The 20,844-nt window shown below is 37.1% G+C and overlaps 1 protein-coding gene across 10 annotated transcripts in view; it reads left to right on the plus strand.

Annotated features, from left to right (window-relative positions):
* The window catches only part of ralgapa2 (Ral GTPase activating protein catalytic subunit alpha 2), a 187,205-nt gene that overhangs the window by 108,782 nt on the left and 57,579 nt on the right, over positions 1-20,844 (plus strand). For 5 of the 10 annotated variants that reach the window (XM_058748533.1, XM_058748534.1, XM_058748540.1 and 2 more), the window contains 8 exons: positions 1,580-1,699; positions 2,677-2,870; positions 2,969-3,067; positions 3,888-4,043; positions 11,272-11,400; positions 11,490-11,618; positions 12,552-12,610; positions 12,797-12,923. In XM_058748533.1, coding sequence (XP_058604516.1) covers positions 1,580-1,699; positions 2,677-2,870; positions 2,969-3,067; positions 3,888-4,043; positions 11,272-11,400; positions 11,490-11,618; positions 12,552-12,610; positions 12,797-12,923 — 1,013 coding nt within the window. The remainder of the gene's footprint in view (positions 1-1,579; positions 1,700-2,676; positions 2,871-2,968; positions 3,068-3,887; positions 4,044-11,271; positions 11,401-11,489; positions 11,619-12,551; positions 12,611-12,796; positions 12,924-20,844) is intronic. The other 5 variants (XM_058748535.1, XM_058748542.1, XM_058748536.1 and 2 more) reach the window with 2 other exon arrangements.

Consider the following 20,844-nt stretch of genomic DNA (forward strand, 5'->3'; position numbering starts at 1 on the left):
CAGATCATCCCCTCTGAACCTTGATCCTACCCTGCACTCATGTGTCCCATCTCTGTCCACCCACAGCAGCAAGTGCTGTCACACCACTCTGTGTTTGAAAGTTGTCTTGTTCTTGATGTTCCTCTTGTTCTTGCCCATTACTTTGGTCTCAGTATTTATAATAAAGATGATAGCAGAACGCTATATGATGAAAGGAACAGTCCAGGCTAAATACAGCAGCATCTGTGGGATTTTGTCTTTGATTGCCAGTTTAAAAAAATGCAACACACTTGCTCTGGAAGTCTGTAAGGTGATTGTACTGCACCAGAATAAACATTACAAATAGACAATTCATCACACTTTATTGAAACTTAAACATTATACAGGTTAAAGATTATACATGTTAGCATGAGATTAATGTGAATGGGTATTTTTTTTATGGCTAACTACGATAATTAGAGAGTTGGTTGGCTGATGGCAGAAAAACGCCTTGTATACATGTCATATAGACACATAAAAAAAAAAAAAAAAGTAGTTTATTATTCATGGACTAGGTTAGCACCGGTGCTGTGAGTAGAGAGATGTGCTTAACCCAGAACATTCCTTTAAATCAGTGGTTCTCAACCAGGAGCCCAAAGCCCACTAATGTCCAAGGGGAATCAAGATGCTAAAAATTGTAAAAAAAAAAAAAAGAAAAAAAAAAAAGAAAGAAAGAAAGAAAAAAGGAAAAGGGTATCATTAAAATAAGCTAAAAAATAGTAGTAAATAATTCTTATTTTAATTAATCCTCTCAGCAACTTTTATTTATTCATTAGATTTTAATTTTACATTTTAAACTTTAATATTTAAATTTTTTTTGGTTTAATTTTTGTTTTAGTTATTTACATTTTTTTTTTTTTTTTGAAGTACTAGGGTTCCCAGTGCCTTGGAAAACCTGGGTACACGAGAAAGCCTAATAAAATAATTAAGTCATGTAAATTAGTAACATTTTAAAAGTTAATCGACATTTTTATAACGACTATACATTCATTGGATTGAAATTGTGTGTAAAAAATCCTTGTTGAAAAAATCCTTACATTCATATGAAATGTGAATGTGGGAGACTGTTCAGGCAAAGTTCACCTTCCCCAAAAAATGAAAATTCTGTAATAAAAAAAAAAAATACATTCTTACATTTTCTTTATTTTTTTATATGTTGAATTTGATTAAAAAAGGGACTGCAGAGTGTGACATGATATCACGAACAATGCAGCGTCCAAATAAATATTGCGTGATTGAAGTTTAGTATGACTGCCCCCTTTATTTAGTAAACCACGAACGACTGTAAAAGTCATGTAAATTCAATGGTTCAAAAGAGGGGAAGCCATGAAGTACATTCAAAATGCCTGGAATCCTGAAGTTTATTTTCAGAGAAGTGTCAGGCCTTTGAATGAGGTGGAGAAGCACTGCTTTAAATCATCCTAGCATCTGCTACTGATTATTCGATGATTATATCAGGATCAGCTGTTGTGCCTCATGTGTCTTTAAGTGTGTTTGATTTCCCTGTTTGTGTAAGATGTGATTCCACCGCCCTTCCATCCATCACTGTGTTGTTGTGTAGGGTCTGATTGTGCCGCCCCTTCTCACTGTCCCCCTGTGTCTCCGGCTCTCCTCGTGCCTCATGGCTGCTGTGAGGGCCCTCAGCTCCTGGAGGATGCCATGAATGTGCCTCACCATCTGGGTATTGCACTCATCCTCTCAACCTCCCTCAGACCAAACTCATCTTGTGTGTTTCGCTCTACCTCCATCCATCCAAGGCAACATATTTCCATACCTTCACACAGGCAGCTTTCTTCTAAGACAACGTCTTGACCAAAATGAAACCTCATAAATAACTCATTTGAAATGCTCTTCATGGATGGGAACAAGGCATTTATGTAACTGGCATCGGCTGATAAGTTTTTCCGTTTGGCTGATGTGTCAAAATTGGGACTTTTATTTTAACTGTGCCTAAAACGTAGGAGCTCCCATTCTCCATCTTCAGCTGTCTCAGTTTAACAGTTCTGTCTTATTAATTATTAGACAGAACTTTTAAACAAAGAAAGTAAATCGTATACAAAAACGTACTCTAGTGCTCCACCGAATGAGTTTTTTATGGCTCATATAGTATAACAGAGTGAGAATGTGGATCCCAGCAGGAAAAAACACCTCAGTTTTATTCAGAGACTCAATATGCAATTTGTGCAGATGCTGATATTTATATGATCAAAAAGTAAGATGAAATTCAGATCTTTATAACTGTATCATAGATACTAACATAAAAGGATGATAGAAAATATCTGTTGTCACTCTATATCGCTCAATATTGTGTCTTAGTAAGATGATATTTAAATAGATAATCAAAACAATGCAATGCGATATGATGAACAAATGAACATTCATCAAAGGCCTGATGATCTTATTTTAGACTGACAATTGAACATGATTTTTCTTCAGTCCAGTATTGTTCATCTTGAAATATTTCTTATGTTTTTCAGCTAAATTTTGATTATTTAGAGACCTTAGAAATGTGTGTAATCAAATATGATAGATAGATAGTAGACTTTATAGGGCTAAGCGACATTTATTTCTTAACCAAGCCAACATCAACTAGAAGAGCTTTCAAGGCTTCTTAAAAGTTGAGTTAGTTTCTCACTCTGTGTCTGCTCTTCCTTACAGACAGCAGTGAGTTTCTGGCTGATGACATCAGCATCATCGCCGGCGGCAGTTTGACCGGCTGGCACGCCGACTCGGCCTTCGTTCTCTGGAGGAGGATTTTGGGGATTCTCGGTGATGTGAACAGCATCCGCTGTGCCCGCATCCATGCCAAGGTCTTCAGTTACCTCTACGAGCTCTGGCACAAGCTGGCCAAGGTAGGTTCCCTTCGTTCCCCACAAAGCCTGGTTTACAGTTACCTTAGAAATGAAATGCAAAAGATCCTGGTGACAGAGATCCTGAACTCCTGTTTCAGATCAGAGATAATCTTGGGATCAGAATGGATACAGACACAGCTGTGGCTAGACCCTTGTTCATCCCTCCTCTGCGCATGCTGGCCTCCTGGCTCTTCAAGGTAACACGCATTAACTATCCATCAGGAGCGTTCTCTGTATTTAGACTACAAGAGTTTCACAGATGATCAGCCAAGAAACATTACTGTCATTACTTCATTACTTGAACTTTCTGTTCATCAAAGAATACACAAAAATGTGAACTGTTTTAACATTTATAATAGGAATTGTTTCTTGAGCAGCACAGCATCAATAGAAATTCAGCATTCACAGGAATAAATTATATTTTAAAATATATTCACATAGAAAGCTGTTTTGATCAAATAAATGCAACGTGCATTTATGCATTTTATACATGCATTTCGTTTCATACTTGTTACGTTGCCTGACACAGAAAAAGATGTACATTAGAACAGGACGATAACTGTAATTCTGAATGTAAAAACAGGAGAGTCCATATCACAACTATAATGATAAAGGAATATAGTAACATTATAGTTGGAATCGCTTACAGAATAATTTTTTTCCAATCAGAATCCACCTCACTTTAAAGCATTTAAAGTGGCGGACGACAGAACTGCAACGCATTTTTAGAATAAACTCAATGTTATCATGCATTGGTGAGGCTGCTAATGTAGTTATTGCTGTAGTTATCTCTATGGTTATCATTCTTGGTGTGAACAGGTCTTTATTGGGAATTCATCTCTATTAAAATGTAGGAGAGAAGCAAACAGATATAATGTACTGGGTGGAATGCAAATACAGCACAGTGATGTCATGAATATGCTAATTCGGGCATGCTTTGCTGTATTTACTCTGGACTTTTTGTGTTGAATAGAAATAGACAGATTGAATACTGAATGACTTCTGATGTGTGTTCAGGCTACCATGCTGCCATCAGAGTTCAAGGCTGGGAAGCTGCAGGCGTATAAGCTGATCTGCGAGATGATGACCAAACATCAGGACGTGCTGCCCAACAGTGACTTCCTGGTGCACCTCTACCACGTCATGCACAAAGGCTTCACCAGCGACGATCAGGTACAGCTGATTCTGCATGCTTGTGTTCTGTTCTTGGTTTTACACTTTTGTTTGGCACATCATCGATTATAAGCATGTGTATGTGTATGCATATATACATACACACCAGGAAGGGAAATGACATAGGAGTTGTGGAAGCTCCAGAGGAATTAAATAAATCATACTAATCAAGAAAAAGTACTTCCACCAATAAAAAGAGGTTTTAGACAACTGTAGATCTCAATAACAAAGACTGTTCTTACTTTAATTGAAAATGCACTGTTGTATTGTTTTTCATTCTCTTCTCTTTTATTTTAAGATATTTTTTTTTTTTTTTATGATTTGTTGACGATATGCCACAAATTCTGCTTGTAGAACTTGAGTATTTAATCTAAAAAAAAAAAAAAAAACTTCATGCAGTTGACCACTAGATGGTGCAACAGTCTTTCTTTCTTGTGATGCAGGAAAGACTCTCTAATGCTGCCTGATTCTGTAATGATGATAATGCTTCCCTCCTAAACATCCACAAAGAATCATTATTGAATAATCAAAAGAGAGTTAGTCTGGTCTGATGTTCATTAATATACATTCAACATTTTGTTTTCTTTAGGTTTGATCCCTAAACAGGTTTTGTTTGTTTGTGGTTTTGATGATAATGCAGTGTGATGAAACATGTTCAGATCTCCAGTGGTGTGTGTGTGTGCTGGCACTGCACTGTGACCGATGGAGTGCCTCACTCTTTATTTCTGTTTCTTGTTATTTGGTCAGAAAATAAGAGCTCCCCGAATGTTGAGCTGCAATGGAGATTGGACAAATAAGACAGCGAAAGTGCTTTTGGCCAATGTTGTGGATCTACACACTGTTGTGTGTTCATAATAGATTCTATTTGTGTCACTGTTGGCTTGAAGTCTCCCTCAAATCCACACAGGAACAGATTTTAAGGCCAGAAAGAGTTCAGATACAACACGAACGGTAGTGCAGAAGTGCATCTCTTCTGCTGTAGTTTTACCACTCACTTGACGGAGCTGTTAAAGTAGAGCTTAGAGATCACATCTTACACACTTCTGAAAGAACACGACAGTACAGTTTAACAGCCAACTGCAAAAACAGCAAGAATTGGGCTGGATATGGGCTGCAATTCAAACACAGTTTTCATTCTTTTCTGGTGCACTGAAAATTGAATAAATGTACAGCTGTAGAGTTCTGTACCCGTTATAGAACTTTGGCATCTCTTTGAGTTTTTGTGCATTTACACTATCAGTCAAAAGAATGGACACACAGGGACACACTGTCTGAGGCTAAAATAAATGTAGGTCATAAATTTAACTTGAAAAAATGCGATAATGTAAAATATAGTTATTAATATAAATATATTTAATGCAGATATGTAAAATGCAGGCAAAAAAGTCATTATCTAGCATATGAGACCTAAATGTAAGTTTGAATGGGTTTGAAGAGTGAACTTTGTTTAGGAAGAGGACACATCATATTTACTATATTTTTACTATTTTATGTATACTGTATTTTTATTTATTTTTCCCCCTCAAAATAGTCAAATTGGAACACACATTTCAAAGCTCAGTCCTGTGCAAAACATTGTGCAGTTTAAATCTTGTTCCCAGTTTTTACAGTCCTACTTTAACACAAACAAAACATCATTCATGTAGTCTCAATTCTGGATTGGATTAAGTAAATTGTTTGAAAACAGCATTTAAAAAATGTGTTGGATTAAATAAAAAGTCAACTGAACAAGCAGTAAATTTAATTAATTGTGTGTGCCCTACCTCTGCAACTGTTAAAGAGAATTTAAATTGCGACTCTGTAATTTTGCAACTAATTGAAATTTTGCTATGTCAATCTTAAAGGGGTCATTGGATGCAAAACTCACTTTTACATGTTATTTGAATATAAATGTGTGTGTTGGCAGTGTGTGTACACAACCACCCTGTAATGATAAAAATCCACCCAGTGGTATTTTTTTAATCTCTATAAATAATATCCCCTTTTCAAATCAAGCCGTTCTCAGCTGCTTCTCTGTGTGACTCCCATGATTGTTGATTGCCGTTTTACCTTAGACCCGCCCTGAGTGAACTGCAAACAGTCCGCCATTGTTTCGACGCCGGAGCAGGTGTAGACAAGAATGTCTCCGATTAAGCGATTGAGGTGTTTTGTTGTTGAATGTAATAATGAACACAGCAGTTGTCATTTACACCGGACATCTGAGCTGCTGAAGATGCAGATGATTAATGTTACTTTTGTTTTTGAAGGATGCCCCGATCTGCCTAAATGTGTCTATGTTCGCACGAATCATTCGTGATCCAGCTTCACCTACAGATGAAGTGAATATAAGGGTTTTTTATGAATCTTTGCAAATCACCTTTCCTAATGATGTGCTAGTTAGCAAGTTTCGTGGCTAAATGCAGCTAAACGTGGCTAAAGTAAACCATTCATTAGACCGGCTCATCACCCCACAGAGGAGAGGGGCGGGGTGAGTAGAGCTCATGAGCATTTAAAGGGAAATGCAACAAAACGGGTTGCTGTGAAAAGAGATGATTTTAACAAGGTAAAAAGGGTGTTTTTACACTGCCATTGAGAAATGTTAACCAATGTATGTTATAGACTTTTTATTACTAGTGCTGTCAATCGATTAAAAAAACATGCCTTTTCTGACCCATTTCAGTCTCTTCTAATGAGCTGACGAGTTGAATCGAGTGTGTTAGATGAGGGAGACAGTGCTAGGATGCTCCAGGACAGTTTTGAAAACCATTTCAGAGACATGTTCTTAATGTAACTCATATATAACATATTACATGCATGCACAGTTTTATGGCAGCTTTAATCACCTTTTTGGTAACTTCGTGACTTAACTGATCACGGCATTGCATGCTCATAGTTTCTTTCGCGATTTGATATGAAATGATACAGGCTATGTGCGCCGATTGAAGAGCATGCGCTGCGAGCGCAGTACTATTTCCGCACTCGTTTGACTCACGCCTGGCGCTGAAGGTAAGCTGGAGCACGCATCTGAAATGTCTCCTGTTTGATGTGCTCTAAAAGACGTTCTGCGACTGAATAAATGCACTTCTTGTCAAGAAAAAAGAGACAGAATTAGCAGTTATGAGTGGGGTGGCCAACCCTAGGCCCCGCCCCTGCGTTAACGCACTAATTTTGACAGCACTAATTAAGACCCTAAAGAATCATATCAACTTGTGGAAAATGGGCATCCGATGACCCCTTTAAAAACATGCATTAAATATGTTGTTTTTAATTAAGTAATTTATTTGTTTTTTGTTTACTTGTATTTTAGTTTATGGATAATTAATAAAATGGCATATAGGTTTTCCTTTTTTGTAAGGTTCAATATGTTTTTGTTGTGTCACGGCAGATAATAATTTTCAAAAATGTAAATAATTCAGATAATAAATTTAAATAATTTTCAACTAGTTTTTAGATTGTACAATTTTTTTAAATCAAACAATAATCATATGGTCAAAAATTCACATTGTGGCATCCCTCAAGGGTGGGACTTTACTTTGATCATTGGGATTGTAGAAAGTGCAAACTAAATAGGTGACTGGAAGATTATTGGAAGGAAAGAACTTAAGTTATTGCTCTGACTTAAGGGTTTGAGATTAAGGGGCACATATTTTCTGTATAATAATGATGTGCGTGTAATTAACACTGCATCATAAAATAAGTACGTATTGTAAATTTTATGGTGATTTTTATTATTTATTTTTTTATTTTTTTATCAGTAGAAAGTTGCTGGTTCACAAATAGAATTACCAGCACAAAATAACCCTTTGAGTGATTTATACATCAATATTTATTGATGTATAATACATTTTATTGTTTAAAAGAAATTATTAATACAAACATTTATTTTACTGCAGTAAAAGGGGCCTGAAACAGTGTGCTGTGAAATGTATCTGTGCAGGAACCCTGATCAAACTGAAGCTGTAGTTAATGATCAAACCTTTCTTTGTGCACCGCTATAGGAACAGGAAAGTCAACAAATAAGAGCACTGCCAACAGGTGTTGGACTGCTGGCTGGATTTAGTAAATACACACTGACCATCAGCACATTGATTTTTACCTCCATCGTTTGGAGTCATGTAAAGGTCACAAATTGAGGTATTTGTCCAAGAGCTGCAGCACATCTAGTGTCTTCAGATGGAAAGGACGAATCGAAGCGCATTCACCCATGTGTCTGTACATATAAATGTCCTTGCACTGCTCTGGCAATTTAAACCGTTTGGCCATGTTAAATTGTCACAGACACACATGCTGTAGATTCAGATTGTGCTTGCTGTATTTACTGCTGCATAATAGTCCCGCTTTGCAGAATTGCCGCTTCCTCCAAAATGCTCATTTTGGGTAATCACGCAGCAGTTTGGTGGCGCTTAATTACTACTGGTTGCTAAGCATTGCAAAGGTCAGTTATTGCAGAATGAGGGTAAAATGTCCCTGCAGATGCACCGCTTCCACCAATTTCACATCTCCCTCTCAGCAGGACTCTTTTTATGCCACTAGGTTGCCTATATTGGTGTTTTTTTTTTTTTCTTCGTCTGACAGTGTTTACAAAGGATTCAATTAAGGAAGATGACTGTGGCAGTTACGGAGCAGCCGTGTTTGTTTATGCATTTGTTTGTTTGTGCACAGTGGTTTCAAGAAAGTGATGTGAGAGAGACAGAAATGGTTGGTGGTTTATAAAGTGGTTAAAGCATACACTCCGAGTTATGTAATGGTTTGCACCTTATGAAGTCCAGAGATTGTGCCTCAGTGTTGTATGCGGCTAACCTGAGTTTGAATCTGTTAGTACAAAATAGATTTACTGTGCTGGTTTTTTTTTTTTTAAATGTACACTCAAAAAAAAAAAAAAATGATGCTACATAGCACTAAAAGTAATCATAGGGGAACCACTTTTGGTGCTGTATAGCACCAAATCTTGGTGCTTCAGTGGTTCTTCAGCAGTTCTTCACCGGTTCTTTGGCATGACTGAGGGGCTATATAGCACCACTGCCGTACAAAGAACCTGTTAAGCCCCTTTAAAGGTTCTTTTACGAGCCAAAGAACCACTGTTGGTGCTGTTTAGCACCATTTTTGTTGAAGAAATACAGTGCAATATGGCACCTAGTATGGTTCAACATAGTAGCACCATTTGACAAAGGTGCTGTATAGCACCAAAAGTGGTTCCCCATAATTACGAGCCAATAACACTTTTAGTGCTATATAGCACCATTTTTGTAGAGTGTATGTAATTTGAGTGTTTTTTGTTTGTTTGTTTGTTTGTTTGTTTGTTGGCACACTTCTTGTTCCTCATTATTTTGAATTGAAGACATTGATACCCACTCTGAAGCACAATAGCAATGTTCTAGTTGTGATTATGAATCTGCACTGAATCACAGTGAATGTGATTAATTCGTGAATTGATCCGAACAACTCAATGATCCAGTCAAAGTGAGACAGGGACCAAGGCACTGAATTGTTCATGTCTGTCTGGCTTGTATTGACCTTGAGTGTGCGTGTGACTGATGACGGTGTGAAAACTAAGTTATTAGTTCTGAATTTTGGTATTGATTATTACATGATACATATTGACATACATGCATATTAAAGGGATATTTCACCCAAAAATGCTTACTCACCCAATTAAAAAATTTACTCACCCTTATGTCATTCCAAACATGTGTGAGTTTCTTTCTTATGTTGAACATAAAAGATGTTTTGAAGAATGATGGTAATTAAACAGTTGATGGTCCCCATTGACTTCCATAGCATTTCTTTCTGTGCTATGGAAGTCAATGGGGACCTACAACTGTTTCTTCACAATTCTTCAAAATATATTATTTTGTGTTCAACATAAGAAAGAAATCCATACAGGTCTGGAACGGCATGAGGGTGAGTAAATGATGATACAATTTTTTGGGGTAAACTATACCTTTAAGGTATTAAGTTATTTGTGAACCAATTCATTATAGACCCATTCATTGAAATGCTTGATATGTAAAAACAACAAATAACATTTAAAATAGCACAAATTTATGCACATGCTTCTTTCCTGCTGTTGTAGCAGATCCAAGTGATTTAAAATGAGTATGCCGAAATTATACAGTCAAATCTAGATTAAAATCTGCTTATGCTGCATATATGCAGCATCTTTGTTTGGATCCTGATTAAAATACAGTGGTTGCCTCTAATTTTATATGGAAAGAGCACAGAAAGCCTTAGTTTCTTTATATTAAGAGATTTCTTTCATTTGAGTTATTCATTTGATTTGGGGTTTGTTTTAAAATTACAATTTAGTTTTGTTATATTTCAATTCCACATAGAAATGCAGTTTTGTCTGAGAAATAATAAAGGGACACCTTTTCGTTTCTAATTTGTCTTAAATCTCATTCTTTATAAAAAAAAATTAAAAAAAAGTGAGAAAATCGTATCGTGAAATCAATCTGTATGTGCGTGTGTGTGTGTGAGGGAGAGAGAGAGCAGGAGAGATGGAGGATGTGCTTTCCGTACATAAAACTTAATTTTTTGTCAAAAACATGGACATGATCTGTCGTTTTTATCCTTTTGTTTGCTATATTTAATTGTGTGGCCAGTGTCATTGTGGGTTTTGATTCTTTTGCTTTAAGGACCTTTGAAATAACAGAAATCATTTGGCGAAGTGATATGGTCATGTAATGCGGTCAAGAGCTGCCTGGAACTACATTCGCCCTGCGTTTCCCTGAAAATAATTGCACACCTTAGAACGTTCATCAGCCAATCAGATTCAAGCATTCAACGGCCCCGTGGTATAATTCATTATTTTCACTTGTTTGCACACTTCAATTGCAGTAACGTAAATAGATATTATAGTATATTGAACTATAATGTTTTTCTAGTGTACATTTTGGTAATAAAATAAGATGAATGCTTATGTGCAGAGCAGTACATATTCAGTGTCTTCATCCAGTAGTCTTCCTTATTGTAGTATTAAGTATATAAATTTGCTAAATAAGTAAACATGGTTCAGCAAGCAGTGCAAGCAGTTTTTGCTTGCAATACCAACATACATTACAAATCAAGCACTGTTGTGCTTTTACTTGATGAAAAGGACTACTTTTACTGGAGTAATATTTTTTTAGTATATCCTTACCTATTGAAGTACTTGATTTGTGTGCTTCATCCTCCACTGCCAAACAGAATATTCTAAAACATGATTTTTATTTTTTTTTGTTCCTCCTCTCTCATGTTCTGATGTGCTCAGGATGTGTTGAACACGATGATTAGGTGGTGCTCACCACGCTTCTTCTTTCTGGGCCTGCCGGGCTTCACCATGCTGGTGGGAGACTTCATCACCGCGGCTGCTCGTGTCCTCAACACTGACTCCTTTGAGGTACCGCTGCTGCTGTCAGTCTGCATCTACACTACTTACAGAAGCACACAGCTTCATGTTGGTGTTTTGTCCATTCATGCTCATGTCAGGCTCCACGGATCGAGGCTCAGACAGTTCTTGGTTCGCTGGTGTGCTTCCCTAACCTGTATCAGCAGATCCCCTCTTTGCAGTCTGTTCCCGGATCTGAGGATATCGTAGTTGGCAAAGAGGACATGAAGGTACGCCGTTACAAAATCCCACTCTTATAACACATATCTAATGACACTTTTATAGTGGAGATTAGCTCTCCATTCAGCTGTTAAAGTTAGCATGTTAATTTCTTTATAGCGTCACAGGTTGCACATTTTGGTGTGAAACTGTTAAAAATGGCAAATGCTAAAGGTAATCCACAGATGGAGAAGGCTTGGTGTTATTTAACAGATTTAATCCACCAAAGTCATTTCAAACCTATATGACTTACTTACTTCATGTCAAGGTGTTTAGTTAACAATGACTGTCCTCAAACAAAGGTGTGGAATGGCTTCAGAAGATAAGATTGGATTGCACACTGGAGGACTAAAGATGAAAGTGTTAAAAAAAAAAAAAAAACAACTATCGTCTCGCATCTTTTTTCACCATTCATGTATTATTGAAACCAATAAAATTCATGCACCAAATAAACAGAGACTTTTAAGGAAAAAGAATAACCTAAAATTACCTGATTGCATCACCTGGTGGTGCACACTTTTTTTAGTAATAGTTTTTTATCTGTTTGAAATTAACCAAGTATATTCAAACTTTCACTGAAAAGTAATTATATTCCTCCATTTTGTTGCCAAAATCAGCATGATTTTCTTTACAGCTGCTTTTAAATGATGTGTGAGATGTGCTTTACAAACTTACTTGACTTTCAATAAATTATGAAGAACAGCCAGGATATTTCTGAAACTATTTTTTTTTTTTTTTCACATAAGGACTAAGTCATTCATGTTTTTGAAGGTGTGAAATGACAGAGGTTTCGTTTTTGGGTGAACTGTTGCTAAAAAAATATATAACAAATATGTAAACCATGCTCACATGACCACAAAAATGAACCTTGAACCATCTATTAACCTTAATATGTTGCAAAATGTATTAGCATTAACTGTCTTTTTCATGCTTTCTATCTGTAGGACTACCTTGTGAACATCCTTTTGAAGACCGCACGCAATGAGACATGTGAAGGAGCCAGGTACTGCACAACCAGATCATTCCTTACTGTGACACTACGTATAATGTGCACAGTAATCTTGCATTTATTTTTTATATTTAATTTTTTTCCTATTCAAATGTCATGCATGATTACAACCACACTGATTTGTTTCACATTGTGAATGATATGAATGGCTGCTCTGTTGGGCAGCTAATGGTCTGACAGGGTTTTACCATGTTTTAGGTGTGTAGCGATCTGCAGTCTGGGGCTGTGGGTGTGTGAGGAGCTGAGACAGACAGAAACTCACCATCAGGTCAAAGATGCCATTAACGTCCTGGGTGTCACGCTGAAGGTGATCAAATTTGATCTGTTCAGTTGGGATAATTTTAAATAATACATTTTATATAATTTATATATATATATATATATTCAAATCTAAAGTTGACAGTTTAACAGCTGAGCCCAAGCCTCTGTTACTAATTCCAAAATATCACTTTAGAACTAGTAACGAATAGGGGTTCACGAGACGAGACGAGATTTTTTTACTTTTTTTTTTTTTTTTTAATCCTCAATGAATAAATACATAGGGAAAATATATAGGGAAATGTCTTTTATTCAACTGAAAAACACAAAATGCAAAAAATGTAGGTGCATTTTGAAATCAACTTGGAGTCAACATGTGTCGCTTCGTAAAGACTTGTTTGGAATGAATGATTCAATGTCAAATACATTTTTTAAACTGGTTGTCGCCACCTCCTGGCGGAAGATGATAAGCATTACAATACAAGTGTTATACTTTCGTTTTGATCGCTACTGTAGACAATAAGTGTTTATACCCAAACTATAAACTGTTATCCCAGTACTTCTGTTATTTAAATGTCTGTAACACAGAAATAATGATGTGTGGTTGAAAAGACTCTTTCTGGATCAGCAGCAGCATGAATGCAGATTTGAATGTCTTTAACACCTGTTTCACATCGTAAGCGTCAGTGGAGCTTGAGCAGCGCGTGTTTAGTCTGACAGCGTTCACATCGGAAGAGTGAAGGTGGTCGACCCTGATTCATCAACATCTCATGCTCCACTGACACTCGCGTGATACAGTCTTAATAGACATAGCTGAATCGTTGTCATTCAGAAATAAGATCGCATGGGTGTTTGAATCAAGATTGCAAGCGCAATTTTGAATGATTAATGGTGCAGCTCTAATGTAAACATTGCAAAATATTTTGCGAGGATATTGTCACGTTCACACATCAGATCTTGTCACATCCCTACCACTGACAAAGAAATTATCAGTCTATAATTTTAATGGTGGGTTTATTTGAACAGTGAGAGACAGAATAACAACATAATCCAGAAAAACGCATTTCAAAAAAATTATAAATTGATTTGCATTTTAATGAGTCAAATAATTATTTGACCCCTTTGCAAAACATGACTTAGTACTTGGTGGCAAAATCCTTGTTTGCAATCACAGAGGTCAGACGTTTCTTGGGTGACACTTTATATTAGGTGGCCTTAACTACTATGTACTTACATCAAAAAATTGCGTTCATGTTGTATTGCAAAACACTTCTGCTGCTATTGCGGTGGGATACGGGTAAGGTTAGGGACAGGTTTGGTGGTATGGGTAGGTTTAAGGGTGGGTTAAGGTGTAAGGGATGGTCAACAGTGTAATTATAAATGTAATTACAGTAATTAATTACAGATGTAATTACATAAAGGTATTTTTTAATATAAGTACAATGTAAAAACATGTATGTACACAATAAGTGCATTGTATCAAATGATTAATTTAAATGCAAGTACATAGTAGTGTTTTGGGTCATTGTCATGCTGGAATACCCATCCACGACCCATTTTCAATGCCCTGGCTGGCTTCAAAAGCCCCCAATGCATTATGTTTCCACTTCCATGTTTGAAGGTGGGGATGGTGTTCTTGGGGTCATAGGCTGCATTTATCCTCCTCCAAACATGGCAAGTTGAGTTGATGCCAAACAGCTGGATTTTGGTCTCGTCTGACCACAACACTTTCACCCAGTTCTCCTCTGAATCATTGGCAAACTTCAGACGGCCTGTACATGTGCTTTCTTGAGCAGGAGGACCTTGTGGGTACTACAGGGTTTCAGTTTTTACGGCGTAGTGTGTTACCAATTGTTTTCTTGGTGACTATGGTTTCAGCTGCCTTGAGATCATTGACAAGATCCTCCCGTGTAGTTCTGGGCTGATTCCTCACCGTTCTCATGATCATTGAAACTCCACGAGCTGAGATCTTGCATTGAGCCCCAGACCGAGAGAGATTGACAGTTATTTTGTGTTTCTTTCATTTGTGAATAATCGCACCAACTGTTGTCACCTTCTCACCAAGCTGCTTGGTGATGGTCTTGTAGCCCATTCCAGCCTTGTGTAGGTCTACAATCTTGTCCCTGACATCCTTGGACAGCTCTTTGGTCTTGGCCATGGTGGAGAATTTGGAATCTGATTGATTGATTGCTTCTGTGGAAAAGTGTCTTTTATACAGGTTATACACTCCCTTTAAGAGAGTGCTCCTAATCTCAGCTAGTTACCTGTATAAAAGACACCTGGGAGCCAGAAATCTTGCTGATTGATAGGTTATTAAATACTTATTTCACTCATTAAAATGCAAATCAATTTATAACTTTTTTTGAAATGTGTTTTTCTGGATTTTTTTTTTGTTGTTGTTATTCTGTCTCTCACTGTTCAAATAAACCTACCATTAAAATTATAGACTGATCATTTCTTTGTCAGTGGGCAAACGTACAAAATCAGCAGGGGATCAAATAATTTTTTTCCCCACTATATATACAGTATATAATATATATATAAAGAGTTTAGATGCAAAACCCTCTGTGCCGATTGAAGCATTTTTTTTAGCATTTTTCTCAGGCTCCTATGTTTATGTTCAGTTATTTCACTTTAATAGCAATGAAAAGAACCTATTTATTACCATTAAAGTTAAATTATTGAACATACACATGGAAGCCTGATAAAAATGATCATTTTAGAAGAAAATTTCAAATGGCACTTGGGCTTTTGCATCTGAACTCTTCATATACAGGTGCATCTCAAAATATTTGAATATCGTGAAAAAGTTATTTTATTTTATTTTTTTGGTAACATTTCAAAAAGTGAAACTTTCATATATTCTAGATTCATTACATGTGAAGTAAAACATTTCAAAAGTTTTTTTTTGTTGTTGTTGTTTTGTTTTGATTAGATTGATTAGAATTTTGATGGTTAGAGCTTACAGCTCATGAAAGTCAAAAATCAGTATCTCAAAATAGAATATTTATATTTGAGTTTCATTAAATGACCATCCCTACAGTATAAATTCCGGGTATCTCTTGTTCTTTGAAACCACAACAATGGGGAGAATTTGAGAATACTGTCAAGCATTCAAACACTTGTGAGAGCTTCACAAGGAGTGGACTGAAGCTGGAGTCAGTGCATCAAGAGTCACCACGCTCAGACGTCTTCAGGAAAAGAGCTGCTAAGCCACTTCTGAACCAGAGACAACGTCAGAAGCATCTTACCTGAGCTGTGGAGAAAAAGAACTGGACTGTTGCTCAGTGGTCCAAAGTCCTCTTTTCAGATAAAAGTAAATTTTGCATTTCATTTGGAAATCAAGGTCTGGAGCCTGGAGGAAGAGTGGAGAGGCACAGAATCCAAGCTACTTGAAGTCCAGTGTGAAGTTTCTGAAGTCAGAGATGATTTGGGTGCCGTGACGTCTGCTGGTGTCGGTCCATTGTGTTTTATCAAGTCCAAAGTCAATGCAGCCATCTACCAGGAGATTTTGGAGCACTTTATGCTTCCATCTGCTGACAAACTTTATGGAGATGCTGATTTCCTTTTCCAGCAGGGCTTTAGCACCTGCTCACAGTGCCAAAACCACTTCCAAGTGGTTTGCTGACCATGATATTACTGTGTTTGATTGGCCAGCCAACATGCCTGACCTGAACCCCATATGGAATCTATGGGATATTTTCAAGAGAAAGATGAGAAACAGTGGATCCAACAACACAGATGAGCTGAAGGCTCAATAGTGCCTCAGCAGTGCCACAGACTGATTGCTTCCATCCCACACCTCACTGATGCTGGAGTTTGTGCTAAAGGAGCCCCGACCAAGTATTGAATGCATAAATCAACATACTTTAAAGAACTTGAACTTTTCTGTTTTACAAGTCCTTTTAAATATTTTACAAATCTTAGCAAATATTCTAACATTTTGTGATACTAGACTTTTGACTTTCATGAGCTGTAAGCTCTAATCATAAAAATTAAAACAAAAAGATTTTTTGAAATGTTTTACTTTACATGTAATGAATCTAGAATATATGAAAGCTTCACTTTTTGAAATGTTACAAAATAAATACCTTTTTCACAATATTTAAATTTTTGTGAGATGCACCTGTGTGTGTGTGTGTGTGTGTGTGTGTGTGTGTGTGTGTGTGTGTGTGTGTGTTTATCAAAACCTTGCTACGTGTACTGCGTTAAGCTGAGACTTGTTATAGCACTTGCATATCATTGCTCTTTTGTTGATTTTGGTTGCTTCCATTGTCCTCATTTGTAAGTCGCTTTGGATAAAAGCGTCTGCTAAATGACTAAATGTAAATGTAATGTGTGTATGTATATGTATATGTATACATACACACACAAACAGACACACACACATTTATTGTAGACAATTACTTCAGTATAACATAACATTGTAAGTCATCAAAAATCTGTTGATTACATAAAAATTCCAAATTGTTTGCAAATACAGTGGGGCAAAAAAGTATTTAGTCAGCCACCAATTGTGCAAGTTCTCCCACTTAAAAAGATGAGAGAGGCCTGTAATTTTCATCATAGGTATACCTCAACTATGAGAGACAAAATGAGAGAAAAAAATCCAGAAAATCACATTGTAGGATTTTTAAAGAATTTATTTGCAAATTATGGTGGAAAATAAGTATTTGGTCAATAACAAAATTTCATCTCAATACTTTGTTATATACCCTTTGTTGGCAATGACAGAGGTCAAACGTTTTCTGTAAGTCTTCACAAGGTATTCACACACTGTTGCTGGTATTTTGGCCCATTCCTCCATGCAGATCTCGAATACACTCCTTCGTTGCCCGGGCGGTGTGTTTGGGATCATTGTCATGCTGAAAGACCCAGCCACATTTCATCTTCAATGCCCTTGCTGATGGAAGGAGGTTTTCACTCAAAATCTCACGATACATGGCCCCATTCATTCTTTGGTTTACACGGATCAGTCGTCCTGGTCCCTTTGCAGAAAAACAGCCCCAAAGCATGATGTTTCCTCCCCCATGCTTCACAGTAGGTATGGTGTTCTTTGGATGCAACTCAGCATTCTTTCTCCTCCAAACACGACAAGTTGAGTTTTTACCAAAAAGTTCTATTTTGGTTTCATCTGACCATATGACATTCTCCCAATCCTCTTCTGGATCATCCAAATGCTCTCTAGCAAACTTCAGACGGGCCGGACATGTACTGGCTTAAGCAGGGGGACACGTCTGGCACTGCAGGATTTGAGGCCTTTGTTACTTTGGTCCCAGCTCTCTGCAGGTCATTCACTAGGTCCCCGTGTGGTTCTGGGATTTTTGCTCACAGTTCTTGTGATCATTTTGACCCCACGGGTGAGATCTTGCGTGGAGCCCCAGATCGAGGAGATTATCAGTGGTCTTGTATGTCTTCCATTTTCTAATAATTGCTCCCACAGTTGATTTCTTCACACCAAGCTGCTTACCTATTGCAGATTCAGTCTTCCCAGCCTGGTGCAGGTCTACAATTTTGTTTCTGGTGTCCTTTGACAGCTCTTTGGTCTTGGCCATGATGGAGTTTGGAGTTGGACTGTTTGAGGTTGTGGACAGGTGTCTTTTATACTGATAACGAGTTCAAACAGATGCCATTAATACAGGTAACGAGTGGAGGACAGAGGAGCCTCTTAAAGAAGAAGTTACAGGTCTGTGAGAGCCAGAAATCTTGCTTGTTTGTAGGTGACCAAATACTTATTTTACCGAGGAATTTACCAATTAATTCTTTAAAAATCCTACAATGTGATTTTCTGGATTTTTTTTTTTTTCTCATTTTGTCTCTCATAGTTGAGGTATACCTATGATGAAAATTACAGGCCCCTCTCATCTTTTTAAGTGGGAGAACTTGCACAATTGGTGGCTGACTAAATACTTTTTTGCCCCACTGTACTGTTTTATTGTTAAATTGCAGTATAGTTGGAAAGATTATCTGAAATGTAACGGAGTCATTTGAAACCACTCATTTTCAAATTGCAACTTCCATCTTGAGTGTTTTCGTTCCCTTTCTTATGCAGTGGTAATCACATCCTGTTCATGCTGACTCAAAGCAGGTCAGGCCAAAATAAAGCTTCAGGAGAAGAACAGGGTTGCCATCTCTAAAAGCATGTGCTGAACTGCTGGGAGTTTATGTGTGGCTGCCTTTCTTCTGTTTATCTGAGAAAACACTCCCTCTCTCACCTCAGATTCAACATGAGCCCAGAGCAAGAGAGAATTGTGGGATGGAGCAATAGACACAATCCATTAACCTGGAATCTACCCAGCAATGTGTTTCTCTAAAATAAGTTAGTGATAAATAGGAATAACAAACAGAGAACTAAAAATGAAAAAAAAAATGCTGTGTTTTAATTGATTATTTTTCAGTGTCATTTTTACATCATGATGTCAGAAATACCATCTTATTTATCACTAATACTATTATCGCTGATACCAAATAATATTGCTAAAAATGGGAGACAGCTGTAAAACCTTATAAAAGATGTTTATTATTATATTTCTTATGAACTATAATAAGTATAACTATATATGAGCTATGAGTTATGGTCTGATGACAAGTTTTTAGAGGAAGTTATAATTTTAATAAAATAAAACAAAAATAATCAAGTTATGCGGTACATTTGAGTTAAGAATGTTCTAGTTGTTTTTTCTGATCATTTTCAAAGTGGAATTTAATTGTGAAATATTATTGCAATTTACAGTAACTGTTTTCTACTGTATTATAATTTAAAATGGAATTTATTCCTGTGATGGTAAAGCTGAATTTTCAGCAGCATCTCTCCAGCCTTCAGTGTAGAGGTCTGCATTCCCGCGGCTGTCCCGCGGGAACCGCGGGACCCGACCAGATTTCTTGCGACGCGGATTAAATTCCCGAATAAAGCAGCGGTTGCGGTCGGTAACTCTGGTGCAATTTGAACGGGAGCGGCGGTCTAACAATATCCCGTTCGGCGTCTTTTCAGAACAACATATCTGCGCTTTATTCAAGCACTGGTACAGCCTGCACGGGACTGTTATGCACGCGCAGCACGCATGAAACAGTGCTTCGTTTTATTTGCAGTGTCTGTGCGCAGCATGTGTATAACGATGCTCAGAGCAGGCTGTAGCCTACCAGTGAATATCTGCCCACAGACAGAACAGGCAGGTTGTCGATGGTGACAGAGCAGAATAAAGATGGAGCAAAGTGTGGATGCGCTCTCCTTGAAGAACGCTCAACTCGGATTTGTTTATATTTTGCTTAGCCTATAATTTTAAATGACACATGTCCAATTTATTTATTTATTTATTTTTCTTCCGCGACACTTTTCCTAGGCTAGCTACTGTGTTTACAGCAAGATGTTAAAATAATTTAGTATTTTGACAAGGCGAATAAAATTATAATAGGCCATTTTTGTACAACCTACATTTTTTTAATGCGACACTTGTTCCTGTTGTAAAGGTTAAACGAACTGTATCCTGACAAGACGAATAAAATAACAAATACAATTTTGTGCAGACTACACTTTTATTTGTTAGCCTATTTGTCTTTCTTTCAGTAGAGGAAATTTAAATGTGTGATTCTGGAAACGAGATCTAAATTTAGTGGGAACGGTCGGGTCGGGAAGAAAATTATTCAAAGCGGACAGCGGGTGAACAAAGAGTAAATATATCGCGGGAGCGGGCGGGTGCGGGATATAACCTCGCGGGAGCGGGCGGGAGCGGGACTTAAAAAACAGTCCCGCGCAGACCTCTACTTCAGTGTCACGTGATCCTTAAGAAATTTTTCCAATATGCTGATTAGCAGCTTAAGAAAAATGCATTATTATTATTATTATTGAAAACAGTTGCGCTGTTTAATAGTTTGGGATTATTTGATTAATAGAAAGTTCAAAAGAACAGCATTCATTTGAAATAGAAATCTTTTGTTACATTATAAATGTTGTTACTGACATTTTTGTTTAA

Source organism: Onychostoma macrolepis, chromosome 17, assembly GCF_012432095.1.
Source record: "Onychostoma macrolepis isolate SWU-2019 chromosome 17, ASM1243209v1, whole genome shotgun sequence".
Lineage (NCBI taxonomy): Eukaryota > Metazoa > Chordata > Actinopteri > Cypriniformes > Cyprinidae > Onychostoma > Onychostoma macrolepis.